This window comes from Coregonus clupeaformis, chromosome 16 (genome assembly GCF_020615455.1).
Source record: "Coregonus clupeaformis isolate EN_2021a chromosome 16, ASM2061545v1, whole genome shotgun sequence".
Taxonomy (NCBI): domain Eukaryota; kingdom Metazoa; phylum Chordata; class Actinopteri; order Salmoniformes; family Salmonidae; genus Coregonus; species Coregonus clupeaformis.
The window spans coordinates 7,923,809-7,943,692 of NC_059207.1; the positions used below are offsets into that span (position 1 = coordinate 7,923,809).

The 19,884-nt window shown below is 43.9% G+C and overlaps 1 protein-coding gene and 1 non-coding gene across 2 annotated transcripts in view; one reads left to right on the top strand and one right to left on the bottom strand.

Moving 5' to 3' along the window:
- Nucleotides 1–721: 721 nt before the first annotated feature.
- The window catches only part of LOC121584374 (pikachurin), a 57,095-nt gene continuing 37,932 nt past the window's right edge, over nucleotides 722–19,884 (bottom strand). Inside the window, exons 17-24 of the mRNA XM_045225910.1 lie at nucleotides 9,692–9,808; nucleotides 8,226–8,406; nucleotides 7,983–8,006; nucleotides 7,542–7,620; nucleotides 7,039–7,182; nucleotides 6,410–6,493; nucleotides 5,525–5,628; nucleotides 722–1,583 (exon numbers count right to left, since the gene is read on the bottom strand). Coding sequence (XP_045081845.1) covers nucleotides 1,432–1,583; nucleotides 5,525–5,628; nucleotides 6,410–6,493; nucleotides 7,039–7,182; nucleotides 7,542–7,620; nucleotides 7,983–8,006; nucleotides 8,226–8,406; nucleotides 9,692–9,808 — 885 coding nt within the window. The 3' untranslated portion in view covers nucleotides 722–1,431. The remainder of the gene's footprint in view (nucleotides 1,584–5,524; nucleotides 5,629–6,409; nucleotides 6,494–7,038; nucleotides 7,183–7,541; nucleotides 7,621–7,982; nucleotides 8,007–8,225; nucleotides 8,407–9,691; nucleotides 9,809–19,884) is intronic.
- trnaa-agc lies at nucleotides 4,461–4,536 on the top strand. Its single transcript has one exon. It is a non-coding gene; the product is annotated as a tRNA-Ala (tRNA).

Consider the following 19,884-nt stretch of genomic DNA (forward strand, 5'->3'; position numbering starts at 1 on the left):
ATAAAGAATGGTAGCAGCACATCCTCCGAGAGCAACTTCTCCCAACCATCCAAGAACAGTTTGGTGACGACCAATGCCTTTTCCAGCATGATGGAGCACCTTGCCATAAGGCAAAAGTGATAACTAAGAGGCTCGGGGAACAAAACATCGACATTTTGGGTCCATGGCCAGGAAAGTCCCCAGACCTTAATCCCATTGAGAACTTGGTCGATCCTCAAGAGGCGGGTGGACAAACAAAAACCCACACATTCTGACAAACTCCAAGCATTGATTATGCAAGAATGGGCTGCCATCAGTCAGGATGTGGCCCAGAAGTTAATTGACAGCATGCCAGGGCGGATTGCAGAGGTCTTGAAAAAGAAGGGTCAACACTGCAAATATTGACTCTTTGCATAAACTTAATGTAATTGTCAATAAAAGCCTTTGACACTTATGGAATGCTTGTAATTATACTTCAGTATACCATAGTAACATCTGACAAAAATATCTCATAACACTGAAGCAGCGAACTTTGTGAAGACCAATACTTGTGTCATTCTCAAACGTTTTGACCACGACTGTACATCATATCAAATGAAGAGGGTGAAAATGTTTTCCACACATTATTTTGGTTGACTTATAGCAGTGTTTCCCAAACTCGGTCCTCGGGACCCCAAAGGGTGCATGTTTTGAGTTTTGCCCTAGCACTACACAGCTGATTCAAATAATTGTAACAGCTGTGTAGTGTTAGGGCAAAAACCAAAACGTGCACCTCTTGGGATCCCAAGAACCGAGTTTGGGAAACGCTGACTTATACGGTCAGATGGGGACTTAATTATTATTTTTATGATAGTGCAATAATGATAGTGTCCATATTTCTTTGTGAAAGAGAAAAAGCAGAGTGACATGGATATTCAAAGAGGAAAACCATGTGTTTGATGTATTTGATACCATTCCACTGATTCCGCTCCAGTCATTACCATGAGACCGTCCTCCCTAATTACGGTGTCACCAACCTCCTGTGCCTTCCAACACTAGCAACCTGCAAACAACTCACATGAATTGAAGTCAAAAACACTGTGTAGTCTATGGACTGGTTGATACAGACACCACAACACAACAATCACAATAACATGACTCCCTGTGTCAAGAGCAGACTTAAAAAATACATCTAAAAAAAGGTACTTTTTCTACAAACATCATGTTTTGTCACTTAATGAAAAACATCATTTATTACTAAATATTTTGGTTCTCGAAATCATTCAATAAGGATGTAGAAAAAAAATGGATATCGTCGAAACCATCCCATGAAATTGTCCTTCGGAAGTTGAAGTTGCAACCCTAAATTTCAGGAAGTGCTAGCGAGGTCTCTCCACTCCAGTCTCGTTGGGTCCTTTGGTGAACGTGTCTTGCTGCCGAGTGGACAGAAAGCCCCCTGGACACACAGGACTTTTAGTTGGTACAAGTGTTGATGTTCTTGCCATCGGCAGCGTCCTCCACTAGGGAGAGGTGATAGTCGGTGGACAGGGTGAAGTGGGAGACACAGCCCACCAGACCTCCACTGTACTGCCGGTTAGTGTGCAGAGCAATCTCCTTCATCCCCCCTAGGCAGAGCAGAGACATAAAAAAAAAAAAAGAAGGTCATTTAGCAGACACTCTTATCCAGAGCGACTTACAGGAGCAATTAGGGTTAAGTGCCTTGCTCAAGGGCACATCGACAGATTTTTCACCTAGTCAGCTTGGGGATTAGAACCAGCAACCTTTCGGTTACTGGCACAACACTCTTAACCACTAAGCTACCTGCTGCCATCAGGCATTACAGTTCTAATCCTACTCATCTTAATCATCATCACCATAATTACAATCTCATCATCATCACCATAACCATCATCGTCATCATCACCACCATCCTTATTGTCATCGTCATCACAACCATTATCATCACCATCATAACATTATCACTGTTATTGCTATCATAACCATAACCATCATCGTCATCACAACCATTATCATCACCATCATAACATTATCATCATTGTTATTGCTATCATAACCATCATCGTCATCATCATTATCAACACAGGTTGTACCATCTTACATTTAGTCTTCCAACCACCAGACAAACAGACAGACAGACAGACAGACAGACAGTGGAACTGAGGGACCACCAGACAGACAGTGGAACTGAGGATGACTTAGAGAATGATGCTCTATATAAATAACAGAACTTAGAGAATGATGCTCTATATAAATAACTGACCTTAGAATGATGCTCTATATAAATAACTGACCTTAGACTGATGCTCTATATGAATAACAGAACTTAGACTGATGCTCTATATGAATAACAGAACTTAGAGAATGATGCTCTATATAAATAACAGAACTTAGAGAATGATGCTCTATATAAATAACTGACCTTAGAATGATGCTCTATATAAATAACTGACCTTAGACTGATGCTCTATATGAATAACAGAACTTAGACTGATGCTCTATATGAATAACAGAACTTAGACTGATGCTCTATATGAATAACAGAACTTAGACTGATGCTCTATATGAATAACAGTACTTAGACTGATGCTCTATATGAATAACAGAACTTAGACTGATGCTCTATATGAATAACAGTACTTAGACTGATGCTCTATATGAATAACAGAACTTAGACTGATGCTCTATATAAATAACAGAACTTAGAGAATGATGCTCTATATAAATAACTGACCTTAGACTGATGCTCTATATGAATAACAGAACTTAGACTGATGCTCTATATGAATAACAGTACTTAGACTGATGCTCTATATGAATAACAGAACTTAGACTGATGCTCTATATGAATAACAGAACTTAGACTGATGCTCTATATGAATAACAGAACTTAGACTGATGCTCTATATGAATAACAGTACTTAGACTGATGCTCTATATGAATAACTGACCTTAGACTGATGCTCTATATGAATAACAGTACTTAGACTGATGCTCTATATGAATAACAGAACTTAGACTAATGCTCTATATGAATAACAGAACTTAGACTGATGCTATATATGAATAACAGAACTTAGACTGATGCTCTATATGAATAACAGAACTTAGACTGATGCTCTATATGAATAACAGAACTTAGACTGATGCTCTATATGAATAACAGAACTTAGACTGATGCTCTATATGAATAACAGAACTTAGACTGATGCTCTATATGAATAACAGAACTTAGACTGATGCTATATATGAATAACAGAACTTAGACTGATGCTATATATGAATAACAGAACTTAGACTGATGCTCTATATGAATAACAGTACTTAGACTGATGCTCTATATGAATAACAGAACTTAGACTGATGCTCTATATGAATAACAGAACTTAGACTAATGCTATATACAGTGCATTCGGAATGTATTCAGACCACTTGACTTTTTCCACATTTTGTTACGTTACAGCCTTATTGTAAAATTGATTAAATTATGTATTTTCCTCATCAATCTACACACAATACCCAATAATGACGAAGAAATGTTTGCAGTAAAAATAAAAACAGAAATACCTTATTTACATAAGTATTCAGAGCCTTTGCTATGAGACTCAATTTTTTATTTTACCTTTATTTAACTAGGCAAGTCAGTTAAGAACAAATTCTTATTTACAATGACGGCCTACACCGGCCAAACCCGGACGACGCTAGGCCAATTGTGCGCCGCCCTATGGGACTCCCAATCACGGCCGGTTGTGATACAGCCTGGAATCGAATCAGGGGGTCTGTAGTAACGCCTCAAGCACTGAGATGCAGTGCCTTAGACCGCTGCGTCACTCGATATAGAGCTCAAGTATATCCTGTTTCCATTGGTCATCTTTGAGATGTTTCTACAAGTTGATTGGAGTCAACCTGTGGTAAATTCAATTGATTGGACATGATTTGGAAAGGCACACACCTGTCTATATAAGGTCTCACAGTTGACAGTGAATGTCAGAGTAAAAAAACAAGCCATAAGGTCGAAGGAATTGTCCGTAGATCTCCGAGACAGGATTGTGTCGAGGCACAGATCTGAGGAAGGACACCAAAACATTTCTGCAGCATTGAAGGTCCCCAAGAACACAGTTGCCTCCATCATTCTTAAATGGAAGAAGTTTGGAACAACAAAGACTCTTCCTAGAGCTGGCTGCCCGGCCAAACTGAGCAAACAGGGGAGAAGGGCCTTGGTAAGGGAGGTGACCAAGAACCTGATGGTCACTCTGACAGAGCTCCAGAGTTCCTCTGTGGAGATGGGAGAACATTCCAGAAGAACAATCATCTCTGCAGCACTCCAACAATTAGGCCTTTATGGCAGAGTGGTCAGAGACAAGCCACTCCTCAGTAAAAGGCACATGACAATCCGCTTGGAGTTTGTCAAAAGGCACCTAAAGGACACTCAGACCATGAGAAACAAGATTTTCTGGTCTGATGAAACCAAGATTGAACTCTTTGGCCCCGTGTAGCTCAGTTGGTAGAGCATGGCGCTAGCAACGCCAGGGTTGTGGGTTCGTTTCCCACGGGGGGCCAGTATGAAAAATATATGCACTCACTAACTGTAAGTCGCTCTGGATAAGAGCGTCTGCTAAAAATGACTAAAATGTAAAATGTTATTGCTATCATAACCATCATCGTCATCATCACCACCATCCTTATTGTCATCATCATCACAACCATTATCATCACCATCATAACATTATCACTGTTATTGCTATCATAACCATCATCGTCATCATCACCATTATCATCACCATCATAACATTATCATCAACTGTTATTGCTATCATAACCATCATCGTCATCATCATTATCAACACAGGTTGTACCATCTTACATTTAGTCTTCCAACCACCAGACAGACAGACAGACAGACAGACAGACAGACAGACAGTGGAACCGACAGACAGACAGTGGAACTGAGGGACCACCAGACAGACAGTGGAACTGAGGATGCAATGATAATCCAGGAGACTATCCATGGAAGGGGGATACCTAGTCAGTTGTACAACTGAATGCATTCAACTGAAATGTGTCTTCCGCATTTAACCCAACCCCTCTGAATCAGAGAGGTGTGGGGGGCTACATCCACGTCATCAGCGCCCGGGGAACAGTGGGTTAACTGGGTAGCTCAGGGGCAGAACAAAATATTTTTACCTTGTCAGCTCAGGGATTCGGTCCAGCAACCTTTCGGTTACTGGCCCATCGCTCCTACCCACCAGGCTACATGCCGCGCCTGCACCTACTTCACTCTGTCGCATCACACCATTGTTATGAATGTTCCCATCCAGAGTGGCTCCTGCCAAGTCATTTTTAATGGGGACTAATGATGATTTAGTGTAAACTACACTATAGTTTCTTAAAAATATGATGAAAATAGGACAAAATCTTAATCAGCGCCAATTGAGAATGTAGTTAGTGGAACTGTCAGCCGCGAGTCAAATAACTTTCAGAGGTGGAGTGATGTAACGTGTAACCCAATGAATAATAGGTGACTAAATAGCTTTTGGTGGAGACATACCAACATACAGGACCCCGTTGACGTTCAGCTGTCTCATCTTCCCAGGTGACCTGCCAGTCTTGGCCCCATAGTCATCTACTGTCAGCTTCCCAGACTGGCCATCCCTGAAGAACACGCAACAACAGGAAGGACGCACATCAGATTGACACACAACGAGAGAGAGATAGAGAGAGAGAAAGAGAAAGAGAAAGAGAGAGGGAGAGGGAGAGGGAGAGGGAGAGAGAGAGAGAGAGAGAGAGAGAGAGAGAGAGAGAGAGAGAGAGAGAGAGAGAGAGAGAGAGAGAGAGAGAGAGAGAGAGAGAGATGAATGGATGAGACGTTCCAGATAGGAAGAGAGTAATTACTTCTTTCATCTTTCTAATCCCCCCCTGACACTCATATAATGGATGCTAGCTCAATAAAATGGAGCTAAGCAGATCATGAGAGAATCAATCCACTTGGACCTTAAGCACAACCCGTCTGGATGTATTCTACATAGAGGAAGGGCTGTCCATTGATGGGCTCTTGGTGTACAATAAATGTACATTTAATATAATTCCTGTCATTTACTTTCATTCCTGTCATTTACTTTCATTCCTGTCATTTACTGTCATTCCTGTCATTTACTGTCATTCCTGTCATTTACTGTCATTCCTGTCATTTACTTTCATTCCTGTCATTTACTGTCATTCCTCAAGTCTTTTTTGTGGCCCATGATGCCGCTGTACGCTGCAACATACCCAACACTGGCCTAGAGACTACAGTGATACGCACACACACATCAAGGCAACACACACACACACACACACACACATTATGTTCAATGTATTCCCAGAAGCCCTAGTAGAATGTAAGGCATTTTTCAATTAATTTCCAAGTGAGAAGTGAGAAGGCATTGAAAAGCACCTGACAGCCTTTACTCTGTGCCACCTTCCATCGCTGAAGGTTCCATTGACGATCACATTGGCCACACCACTTCCCAGGTTATAGCTAGAAAGAAAGGTAGACAACGTTGGCATTAACTCCTGCTACAACCACCCCACAGCCAGGAAGGAAACACTGCACATTCCACCAGGCTCAACTCAAAAGGGTTGGTTTCCCAGACGCCGATTATGCCTAGTGTATTGGTGTATTGAGCTTACTTTTTAGTCCAGGACTAGTTTTAAGGCTTAAGCTGGGATTCAATCCTTTTCGGCTATGCACCTTTTAAAAAGGCAATGTTCCCGCATTTGTAGAGAATGCAGTCACGGTAAACGCTGCATATGTCTGCTCAGTCGAGAAATTACCTTCAAATGTAAATCGCGCTATATTGCGGATCTAACACAGATCGCAATGAATCCTGGCGTTAATCTGTATCCAGGAAACTGTCCCAAAGATACGGAAAGAAAAGTCTGGGCAATGTTTTACCGGCCTGATTTCAGATCTGTTTGTGCTGTCTTTCCACAGCATGACCAGAGGAGTTGTTGTTTTTCTTCAGGAAGCATTAGGGAAAGAGAAGGTGTGGACTCGAGTGATGAGTGACGTGAGGGGTTCACCTAAAGATGAGCGCTCCATCCTGCAGTCCGAGAGACAGGAAGTCACTGTTGGGCCTCACTTGGCTGTCGCCTCGCCATAGCAACAGACCATCCTTCGCCGTGCTCTTAAAGCGCATGAACATGTTGGTCCTGACGCCCGAAACCCTGGGGTGAGAAACACACAGGACATGTCAGCACAGAGTGGCACACTTAGCCCTTTTCTTATAATCCCACACACCCCGAGGGAGGGTTAGTGCTTTCTAGTTCACTGTGTTTTACTCCCATTGGCTGACTGTATATCCCTGTGTTACCATAGTGATATCCCTGCGTCATCATCTGACTAAAGCTAATATACAGAAACTATGTCATACAGGACAACTCAACTACTGCTGAAGTCATAGTATAACTGTCTGAACCCAATACTTTAGAAAGGCAAATTGGTGTGGTAGTGTTTTCACTTTAAATCACACATACATGCATACACACAAACACGCACGTTCACACACACACACACGTAGACAAACCTTTTCAGGATTTCAGGATTGTCGTAGGTGAGGTAACTGCGGCCAATGAATTGTGGAATCTCAATGGCCTCTGTGAAAGCTGAAAATAATAAAATGCTACATTTACACAATGTGGCCAGTAGATGTCCTCCTAAGCATGGTACAAACTGAGGATAATGAACGGGTGTATTCATTAGTGCATACCGTAGCAAAACGTTTTGCAACTGATCATGTTTTGTTGCGAATTTGAGAGTTTCTGATTGGACAAATTCAGGAGTGTCCCTCCTGGTTTTGGCCTATTTGTTCTGTGTGGTTCCTAGTAAATACACCCGAGGTAAAATAAGTGTACAAACAGCGTTATTAAAGTCTGATGTGGTAGATGAACAGAGGTAGCCTCGTATTTGTGAACATGTTTTAAAGTATGGTTTACTGTATGCAATACAGTGGTGATAGAAAACTTACTGTTTAAACAGTAATTCCCACACTCTGCACAGAGAAAGCATAAAACAGAGAAGACAACGGCTTAGAAGACATTATGTCGTTCAAATACATTACATACATAAAAAATTACATTTAAATGCTGAATATTTTCCACCAAAATCTACCTTCTCATACAGAATGTAGCCTACAGAGTATAACTTGTGGAAAATGTGGATGTTGGCACAATTTCTTTCCTTAGGGTGTCCCCTCCCTTCCATCTCTCACCCTTCTGGCAGTGCCGGCCATCGTAGCCGAGAGGGCAGTCACACTCGTAGCGGTCCCATTTCGGCCTGCAGGTGCCGCCGTTGGCACAGGGACTCTCCACACATGGGTGGGCTGCGTTCTCCACGTTCACCCCCAGAGCAAAGTCCTTGGTCAGCAGGATGCTGCGGTCATTCAGAACCAGCTGACACAACAAGGAGAGAGGGTAGATGAGGAGAACGTTAAATGAACAATCAGTAATTCTACTGTTTCCTTCTCCTATATGAACAAATGAATGAATGAAATACTGAATTAATTAACAAACGAATGAATTAATAAATGAATGAATTGAGTTGACCATTGTAAAATATATCTAAACTTTCCTCAACCATGTGAATACCACAACACACACATTAACAACAATCGAGGAGAAAAACACAACTAAGTCAAAAATACTTATTTCCACTGTGGTCCTCCTCGTTGTCAGATGGGCCGTCCCAACACTTTAACATGTATTTGAAAAGCCAAATCAGTTGTGTTTGTGGGATATCATACTCATTTTCTGAGTCATTATATATGAACTCTCTTGACACAGTTAGTTAAAACCTAACAACTGGGCTGCGTTCAGTGCGAAAAAAAACATAATGCAACGTACAATTAAACGGAAACGGTGCTGTTCTGAACGACCAGTTGAAAAACGGGGAGGGGTTTGGGGAACGCTGTCAGCTGCCCTTTAAATACGTCACTCATTGCTACAAGCCACACCTCGCCACACCCACCAAACGGAGCAAACGTACCTCAAAGTCTTATTTTTTTGTTGTACTTTTAACCCCTTTTTCGTGATTTCCAATTGGTAGTTACAGTCTTGAACTCCAGTACGGACTCGGGAGAAACGAAGGTCAAGAGCCATGCGTCCTCCGAAACACGACCCTGCCAAGCCTCACTGCTTCTTGACACACTGCTCGCTTAACCCGGAAGCCAGCCGCACCAATGTGTCGGAGGAAACACTGCACATCTGGTGACCGTGTCAGCGTGCATGCACCCGGCCCGCCACAGGAGTCGCTAAATCAAGATGGGACAAGGGACATCCCGGTCTGCCAATCCCTCCCCTAACCCGGACGACGCTGGGCCAATTGTGCGTCGCCTCATGGGTCTCCCGGTCACGGCCGGCTGCGACACAGCCCGGGATCGAACCCGGATCTGTAGTGACGCCTCAAGAACTGTGATGCAGTGCCTTAGACCGCTGCGCCACTCGGGAGGCTCGTACCTCAAAGTCTGTTCAAGAACGTTCAAGAAACGTGTCAGTACAAGACGTTACGCAATGTAGCAAACATGTAATCGAACTGAACAGACCCCTGGAGGGACTGTGGCACCCTATTCCCTACATAGTGCACTACCTTTGACCAGAGCCCTATGGGACATTTGGGACATTGCCTGTGTGACAGGGCAGGAGGTATGGCTGTTTCAGCCCCTCCATACAGTAACAGTACCTTCTGGATGGTGCCGCTGAAGGGGCGGCGCACGGCCGCGGCGCTCTTGGTTTTGTCGTATTGTGGAACTCCGCCGATGTACAGAGGAGAGCTGCACTTGATCTGAGTGAAGGCTCCCTGGAGGTGGAGTCACAGTAGTCACAGTAGAATCACAGTAGTGTAGAGTCACAGTAGTCACAGTAGAATCACAGTAGAATTTTCCCTGACCATGCCACCTGACTTAGGAAAACCTAGAGTTTTTACCTGGTCAGGTGTAGGGCTGTTGTGGTGACCATATTACCGACGGTCATGAGTCATGACCGCAGTAAAATTCCACGTGACCATTGAGTCACGGTAATCTCCTTTTATGCACTCTGGACATGCATTGATGCAACCCAACTCACAAACGACCATCAGGTCACTAATGGCCTGGTACTCAGGGCTCTATTGTCCCTCTAACCACTCTGACATCAATACAAATGCAATCGAAAATAACATCAAACACTTATCATCAAAACAGTCTCATGCTTTTAAAACTCACATCACTGTGATTGATCAATTTGAAGAAAGAAGTTAAACAACAGGTTGAAACTGAGCGGAAAACATGGTCATTGTGGATGTTGTTTCAAAGCCTAATATAATGAAATGGACAGCGCTCTCTAAGGTGATAATTAATTCAAAACACTCATATGCATATTAGAGCTTATGCATACGAATAGGCCTATACTGTATATGAACCCAAGCCCAAAGAAAACACTGAACTAAAATAATGATTGTGCAGTTATGCAATACATAGCTTACCGCATATTATGCACGACAGAAAAACATAAAAAGCACTGATTTAAGATGTCTTTGGTACATGATTGGTCTAGCCTATACTCCAAAATTAAACCAATTCTAGTAATGGCCTTTGAGTGTGGACTGTATTATTATGCATACTGGATGGACTGGTTACCTTATGCTATGCTCCAAACTTTCTATCCATGAGTCTGGGAGAGAACATATAGGCCTAGGCGATGTTGTTTGTTCACTGATTGTTCAGGGCGGCTTACAGAGTCAGCCTACCATTATAGCGAATTTCTATTTGATTTTGAATAGCATAGTAATCAGGCATTTTTTATATTTTCATAATTCACAGTAGAGACACAGTAGAGTCATACTAGAGGCACAGTAGAATAGAGTCACAGTAGAGTCACAGTACAGTCACAGTAGAGTTGGAGTAGAGTAGAATCATAGTAGAGTAGAGCCACAGTAGAGTAGAGTCACAGTAGAGTAGAGTTACAGTACAGTCACAGTAGAGTCGGAGTAGAGTAGAATCATAGTAGAGTAGAGCCACAGTAGAGTAGAGTCACAGTAGAGTAGAGTCACAGTAGAGTAGAGTCACAGTAGAGTAGAGTCACAGTAGAGTAGAATCATAGTAGAGTAGAGCCACAGTAGAGTAGAGTCACAGTAGAGTAGAGCCACAGTAGAGTAGAGTCACAGTAAAGTAGAGTCACAGTAGAGTAGAGTCACAGTAGAGTAGAGTCACAGTAGAGTAGAGCCACAGTAGAGTAGAGTCACAGTAGAGTAGAGTCACAGTAGAGTAGAGCCACAGTAGAGTAGAGTCACAGTAGAGTCATAATAGAGTAAAGTCACAGTAGAGTAGTCACAGTATAGTCACAGCAGAGTAGAGTCACAGTGAAGGAGAGTCACAGTAGAGTAGTCACAGTATAGTCACAGCAGAGTAGAGTCACAGTGAAGGAGAGTCACAGTAGAGTAGAGCCACAGTAGAGTAGAGTCACAGTAGAGTCATAATAGAGTAAAGTCACAGTAGAGTAGTCACAGTATAGTCACAGCAGAGTAGAGTCACAGTGAAGGAGAGTCACAGTAGAGTAGAGCCACAGTAGAGTAGAGTCACAGTAGAGTCATAATAGAGTAAAGTCACAGCAGAGTAGAGTCACAGTGAAGGAGAGTCACAGTAGAGTAGAGTCACAGTAGAGTAGTCACAGTATAGTCACAGCAGAGTAGAGTCACAGTGAAGGAGAGTCACAGTAGAGTAGAGTCACAGTAGAGTCGCAGCAGTCATAGTAAAGTCACAGTAGAGTCAAAGTAGTCACAGTAGAGTACAGTCACAGTAGAGTAACAGTAGACTAGTCACAGTAGTGCCATAGTAGAGTAGAGTTACAGTAAAGTAAAAATAGATTTACAGTAGAATCACAAGAGTAGAGTCACAGGGTAGTCACAATAGATTCACAGTAGAGGTAGAGTAGAGTCACAGTAAAGTCATGTTAGAGTAGAGTCACAGTAGAGTAGAGTCAAACTAGAGTAGTCAAAGTAGTGTAGTCAGTAGAGTCACAGTAAAGTCACGGTAGAGACGCAGTAGAATCACAGTAGAGTAGAGTCACAGTAGATTTACAATAGTCATATTAGAGTAGAGTCACAGTAGAGTAGAATCAGAAGTCTATAGAGTCACAGTAGAGTCACACCAGAGTAGACAGAAGTCACAGTAGAGTCACAGTAGAGTCACAGTAGAGTCACAGTAGAGTAGAGCCACAGAGTCACAGTAGTCACAGTAGAGTACAGTAACAGTATAGTCACAGTAGAATCACAATAGAGTAGAGTCACAGTAGAGTAGTCACAGTAGAGTATAGTCACAGTACAGTCACATTATAAATGAATTATAACAAACTCACAGTAGAGTCACAGAAGAGTAGAGTCGCAGTAGAGTAGAGTCGCAGTACAGTCACAGTAGAGTTACAGTAGAGTAGAGTCGTAATAGAGTAGAGTCACTCTAGTGTCACAGTAGAGTAGAGTCACAGTAGAGTAATGACACATTAGAGTAGAGTCACAGGAGGGTCACTGTAGAGTACTGTCACAATAGAGTAGAGTCACAGTAGAGTCGTAGTAGAGTAGAGTCACTCGTGTCACAGTGGAGTAGAGTCACAGTAGAGTCACAGTAGAGTAGGGGCACAGAAGAGTAGAGTCACAGTAGAGTATAGTCACAGTATAGTCACAGTAGAGTAGAGTCACAGTAGTGTAGAGTCACTGTAGAGACAAGGTAGAGTCACAGTAGTTTTTCCTGACCATGCCACCTGACCTAGGAAAACTCTGTGCCCTAGAGTTTTTACCTGGTCAGGTGTAGGGCTGTTGTGGTGACCATATTACCGACAGTCATGAGTTATGCACTCTGGACATGCATTGATGCAACCCAACTCACAAACGACCATCAGGTCACTAATGGCCTGGTACTCAGGGCTCTATTGTCCCTCTAACCACTTTGACATCAATACAAATGCAATCGAACAAACACTTATCATCAAAACAGTCTCATGCTTTTAAAACTCACATCACTGTGATTGATCAATTTGAAGAAAGAAGTTAAACAACAGGTTGAAACTGAGCGGAAAACATGGTCATTGTGGATGTTGTTTCAAAGCCTAATATAATGAAATGGACAGCGCTCTCTAAGGTGATAATTAATTCAAAACACTCATATGCATATTAGAGCTTATGCATACGAATAGGCCTATACTGTATATGAACCCAAGCCCAAAGAAAACACTGAACTAAAATAATGATTGTGCAGTTATGCAATACATAGCTTACCACATATTATGCACGACAGAAAAACATAAAAAGCACTGATTTAAGATGTCTTTGGTACATGATTGGTCTAGCCTATACTCCAAAATTAAACCAATTCTAGTAATGGCCTTTGAGTGTGGACTGTATTATTATGCATACTGGATGGATGGACTGGTTACCTTATGCTATGCTCCAAACGTTCTATCCATGAGTCTGGGAGAGAACATATAGGCCTAGGCGATGTTGTTTGTTCACTGATTGTTCAGGGCGGCTTACAGAGTCAGCCTACCATTATAGTGAATTTCTATTTGATTTTGAATAGCATAGTAATAGGGCATTTTTTTTATTTTCATAAGTAGAGTAGAGCCACAGTAGAGTAGAGTCACAGTAGAGTAGAGTCACAGTAGAGTCATACTAGAGTAAAGTCACAGTAGAGTCACAGTAGAGTAGTCGCAGTATAGTCACAGCAGAGTAGAGTCACAGTGAAGGAGAGTCACAGTAGAGTAGAGTCACAGTAGAGTAGAGCCACAGTAGAGTAGAGTCACAGTAGAGTCATAGTAGAGTAGTCACAGTATAGTCACAGTATAGTCACAGCAGAGTAGAGTCACAGTGAAGGAGAGTCACAGTAGAGTAGAGTCACAGTAGAGTAGAGTCACAGTAGAGTCGCAGTAGTCATAGTAAAGTCACAGTAGAGTCAAAGTAGTCACAGTAGAGTACAGTCACAGTAGAGTAACAGTAGATTAGTCACAGTAGTGCCATAGTAGAGTAGAGTCACAGTAAAGTAAAAATAGATGTACAGTAGAATCACAAGAGTAGAGTCATGGAATAGTCACAATAGATTCACAGTAGAGGTAGAGTAGAGTCACGTTAGAGTAGAGTCACAGTAGAGTAGAGTCAAACTAGAGTAGTCAAAGTAGTGTAGTCAGTAGAGTCACCGTAAAGTCACGGTAGAGACGCAGTAGAATCACAGTAGAGTAGAGTCACAGTAGATTTACAATAGAGTCATATTAGAGTAGAGTCACAGTAGAGTAGAATCAGAAGTCTATAGAGTCACAGTAGAGTCACACCAGAGTAGACAGAAGTCACAGTAGAGTCACAGTATAGTTATAGAGTCACAGTAGAATCACAGTAGAGTAGTCACAGTAGAGTCATGGTAGAGTCACAGTATAGTATAATCACAGTAGAGTCACAGTAGAGTAGAGTCGGAGTAGAGTCATGGTAGAGTCTCAGTATAGTAGAGTCACAGTAGAATCACAGTAGAGTCATAGTAGTCACAGTAGAGTCACAGTAGTGTAGAGCCACAGAGTCACAGTAGTCACAGTAGAGTACAGTAACAGTATAGTCACAGTAGAATCACAATAGAGTAGAGTCACAGTAGAGTAGAGTCACAGTACAGTCACATTATAACAAACTCACAGTAGAGTCACAGAAGAGTAGAGTCGCAGTAGAGTCGCAGTACAGTCACAGTAGAGTTACAGTAGAGTAGAGTCGTAATAGAGTAGAGTCACTCTAGTGTCACAGTAGAGTAGAGTCACAGTAGAGTAGAGACACATTAGAGTAGAGTCACAGGAGGGTCACTGTAGAGTACTGTCACAGTAGAGTAGAGTCACAGTAGAGTCACAGTAGAGTAGGGGCACAGTAGAGTAGAGTCACAGGTGAGTCACTGTAGAGTACAGTCACAGGAGATTCACAGTAGAGTAGAGTCACAGTAGAGTATTCACAGTATAGTAGAATCACAGTAGAATCACAGTAGAGTAGACTTACAGTCGAGTCACAGCAGCATCACAGGATTGTAGAGTCCCAGCAGAGTCAAGTCACAGTAGAGTAGAGTCACAGTAGAGTCATAGTAGAGTAAAATCACAGTAGAGTAGAGTCAAAGTAGAGTCCCAGTAGAGTGGAGTCACAGTAAAGTAGAGTAACAGTAGAGTCACAGTTAAGTGAATTCACAGTAGAGTAAAGTAAAGTAGAGTCACAGTAGTCACAATAGAGTAGAGTCACAGTAGTCATGGTAGAGTCACAGTAGAGTAACAGAAGAGTAGTCACAATAGTCTACAGTACATTTACATTTTACGTCATTTAGCAGACGCTCTTATCCAGAGCGACTTACAGTTAGTGATTAAATTTTTTTTTTAATACTGGCCCCCTGTGGGAATCGAACCCACAACCCTGGCGTTGCAAACGCCATGCTCTATCAACTGAGCTACATCCCTGCCGGCCATTCCCTCCCCTACCCTGGACGACGCTGGGCCAATTGTGCGCCGCCCATGAGTCTCCCGGTCGCGGCCGGCTGCGACAGAGCCTGGATTCGAACCAGGATCTCTAGTGGCACAGTTAGCACTGCGATGCAGTGCCTTAGACCACTGTGCCACTCAGGAGTACAGTAGAGTAGAGTCATAGTAGAGTAAAGTCATAGTAGAGTAGAGTCACAGTAGATTAGAGTCACAGTAGAGTAGAGTCACAGTAGTCACAGTAGAGTAGAGTCACAGTAGTCACCATAGAGTATAGTCTCAGTAGAGTCACAGAAGAGTAGAATCAGTAGAGTCACAGTAGAATATATTCACAGTAGTCATAGTAGAGTAGAGTCACAGTAGTCATGGTAGAGTCACAGTAGAGTCACAGAAGAGTAGTCACAATAGTCTACAGTAGAGTAGAGTCATAGTAGAGTAAAGTCATAGTAGAGTAGAGTCACAGTATATTAGAGTCACAGTAGAGTAGAGTCACAGTAGTCACAGTAGAGTAGAGTCACAGTAGTCACCATAGAGTATAGTCTCAGTAGAGTCACAGAAGAGTAGAATCAGTAGAGTCACAGTATAATATATTCACAGTAGTCACAGTAGAGTCCAAGTAGAGTCACAGTAGAGTAGAGTCATAGTAGAGTCACAGTAGAATCACAATATAGTAGAGTCACAGTAGAGTAGAGTCACAGAAGAGTAGAGTCACAGTAGTCTACAGTAGAGTAGAGTCACAGTGGAGCAGAGTCACATTAGAGTCATAGTAGAGTAGAGTCACAGTAGATTAGAGTCACAGTATAGTCACAGTAGAGTAGAGTTACAGTAGTCACAGTAGAGTAGAGTCACAGTAGAGTTACAGTAGAGTACATTGACAGTAGAGTCATAGTAGAGTAGAGTCACAGTAGAGTCACAATATAATCACAATATAGTAGAGTCACAGTAGATTAGAGTCACAGAAGAGTAGAGTCACAGTAGTCACAGTAGAGTATAGTCACAGTATAGTCACAGTAGAGTAGAGTCACAGTAGTGTAGAGTCACTGTAGAGACAGGGTAGAGTCACAGTAGTTTTTCCTGACCATGCCACCTGACCTAGGAAAACTCTGTGCCCTAGAGTTTTTACCTGGTCAGGTGTAGGGCTGTTGTGGTGACCATATTACCGGCAGTCATGAGTCAGGACAATTCCACGTGACCATTGAGTCACGGTAATCTCATTTTATGCACTCCAGACATGCATTGGTGCAACCTAACTCACTAACGACCATCAGGTCTCTAATGGCCTGGTACTCAGGGCTCTATTGTCCCTCTAATCACCACATCAAACACTTATCATCATATGCATATTAGAGCTCATGCATATGCATACACATAGGCCTATACAGTGCATTCGGAAAGTATTCAGAGCCCTTGATTTTTTCCAAGTGTTGTTACGTTACAGCCTTATTCTAAAATAAAAAAAAATTTAATAACAAATATTAATCTACACAAAATACCCCGTAATGACAAAGCGAAAACAGGTTTTTAGAAATTTTAGCAAATGTATTAAAAATCTAAAACAGAAATACCTTATTTACATATGTATTCAGACCCTTTGCTTTGAGACTCGATATTGAGCTCAGGTTTCCTGTTTCCATTGATCGTCCTTGAGATGTTTCTACAACTTGATTGGAGTCCACCTGTGGTAAATTCAATTGATTGGACATGATTTGGAAAGGCACACACCTGTCTATATAAGGTCCCACAGTTGACAGTGAATGTCAGAGCAAAAACCAAGTCATGAGGTCGAAGGAATTGTCACGGATTCTGCCGAGACTGCTCCTCCTCCTAGTTCGGGCAGGCTTCGGCGTTCGCCGTCCCCGGAGTACTAGCTGCCACCGTTGAATGTTTCTTGGTGTGATTGCTTTGGTCTGTCTTTTACACCTGTGTCCGTTTGTGTCTGATTACGTGTCCTATAAGTTCCCTGTTTTGCATTGGTTAGATTGTGTGTTGTTTTTCACCTGTCCGTAGTGCTGCGTGTTTTTGTATCTGTTTCTTTGTTTATTTGTTATACGCATTGTTTGCGTATTGCTCGCCTCTGTTTTGTTGAGGCCGTTTACTGTATCCTTGCCTGGTGGTTTTTCACAGTAAACTTTGTTGGACTAAGCTTCGGTGTCCTGCGCCTGACTTCCACACATCATACACCTCAGCCTTGACAGAACAACACACCACAATGGAGTCAGCAGGAGCAGTGGCGGCACCCAAGTCGCTGGAGGATCGGATCAGCGACCAAGACACCATGATCCGGCAACTTGGGGCCGCCATGAATGAGGTGTCCAACACTCTGCGCCGGTTGGTTACTGGAGAGGTGCCCACGCCTTCTCACACCATCCCATCACCAACGGCCAGTCCTCCTCTCTCAGCACCGGAACCCAGTGGCATACGGCTCTCGCTCCCGAGGGCATATGACGGTTCTGCAGCCGGGTGTCAGGGGTTCCTCCTGCAGGTGGAACTCTACCTGGCTACCATACACCCAGCGCCCTCGGGATACGAGAGCGTCTCCGCCCTCATCTCCTGTCTATCCGGCAAGGCGTTGGAGTGGGCCAACGCCGAATGGAGGGGAATAGACGCCGCTACCATCACCTACACGGAGTTCTCCCGCCGCTTCAGGGCTGTCTTCGATCACCCACCTGAGGGGAAGGCGGCGGGGGAGCGTCTGTTCCACCTCCGACAGGGGGAAGAGGAGCGCACAGGAGTTCGCCCTGGAGTTCGGACTCTAGCGGCGGATGCGGGGTGGAATGAGAGGGCCCTCATCGACCATTACCGGTGTAGCCTACGAGAGGACGTTCGTCGTGAGCTGGCCTGCAGGGACACCAACCTATCCTTCGACCAGTTGGTGGACATCTCCATCCGTCTCGACACCCTGCTGGCTACCCGCGGGACGTCCCGAGTGGGGGTCGTCCATTCCACCCTCCAGCACCTCCGAGCCGATTCCCATGGAGCTCGGGGTGCTGGCGCTAGAGAGAGGAGGAGAGAGAACCCGAGGGGCCATCCCCTGCACCAACTGTGGCCGTGGAGGACACACCGCGGCCAGGTGCTGGGGAGGGTCTCCTGGGAGAGGGGAAGGTCACGCACTGGGGAGTCATTTCAGGTGAGTAGGCGCCCCACTTACCCAGAGCTCTCTGTTGGTCACATGAGTATACCTGTGAGATTTCCACAGGTGGCACCTCATTCCCAGCATAAGGCGCTAGTAGATTCAGGCGCAGCTGGGAATTTTGTTGATCGTGCATTTTGTTATAGGTTAGGAATTCCCCTTCGGCCGGTAGAAGCCCCCTTTCCTGTTCACGCCCTAGACAGCCGGCCGTTGGGGTCGGGGCTGATCAGAGAAGTCACAGCACCACTTATGATGACGACGCAGGGGGGTCATGAGGAGATCATTCAGTTTTATCTGATTGACTCTCCTGCGTATACCGTGGTGCTGGGGCTTCCCTGGTTAAGCGCCCATGATCCTACCATTGCGTGGCAACAGAGGGCTCTTATGGAGTGGTCTGCCCAGTGTGTAGGGAGATGTCTAGGTGTTTCCTTAGGGGCGACCTCGGTAGAGAGTCCGAACCAAGTGCCCGCAATGCGCATTCCCCCTGAGTATGAGGATTTAGCACTTGTGTTCAGCAAAACGAGGGCAGCACGGCTACCACCTCATAGACAGGGGGATTGTGCGATAGATCTCCAAACAGGAGCGGCACTTCCGCGAGCCGTGTGTATCCCCTGTCTCAAGAGGAGACAGCGGCTATGGAGACTTACATAGCTCGAGTCCTTGGCACAGGGATACATACGGTCCTCCACTTCCCCGGTTTCCTCGAGTTTCTTCTTTGTGAAGAAGAAGGACGGGGGTTTGCGCCCGTGTATTGACTACCGTAGTCTCAATCAGATCACGGTTAAGTACAGTTACCCTCTTCCACTGATTGCGACTATGACAGAATCATTACGCGGAGCGCGGTTCTTCACAAAGTTGGATCTCAGGAGCACGTACCATCTGGTGCGCATTAGGGAGGGGGATGAATGGAAGACAGCATTTAGCACCACCTCGGGTCATTACGAGTATCTCGTCATGCCATACGGGTTAATGAATGCTCCTTCAGCATGTAGCCCTGGTGCGCCGAGTGTTGAGAAGACTGTTGGAGCATGACTTGTATGTCAAGGCAGAGAAATGCCTGTTCTTCCAGGAGTCCGTCTCCTTTTTGGGTTATCGGTTGTCCGCGTCTGGTGTGGAGATAGAGGTAGACCGTGTGTCGGCCGTGCGTAATTGGCAAACTCCAACCACTGTAAAAGAGGTGCAGCAGTTCTTGGGTTTTGCTAATTACTACCGGAGGTTTATCCGGGGCTTTGGACAGGTTGCAGCTCCCATTACGTCCCTGCTAAAGGGGGGGTCCGGTTCGTTTGCAGTGG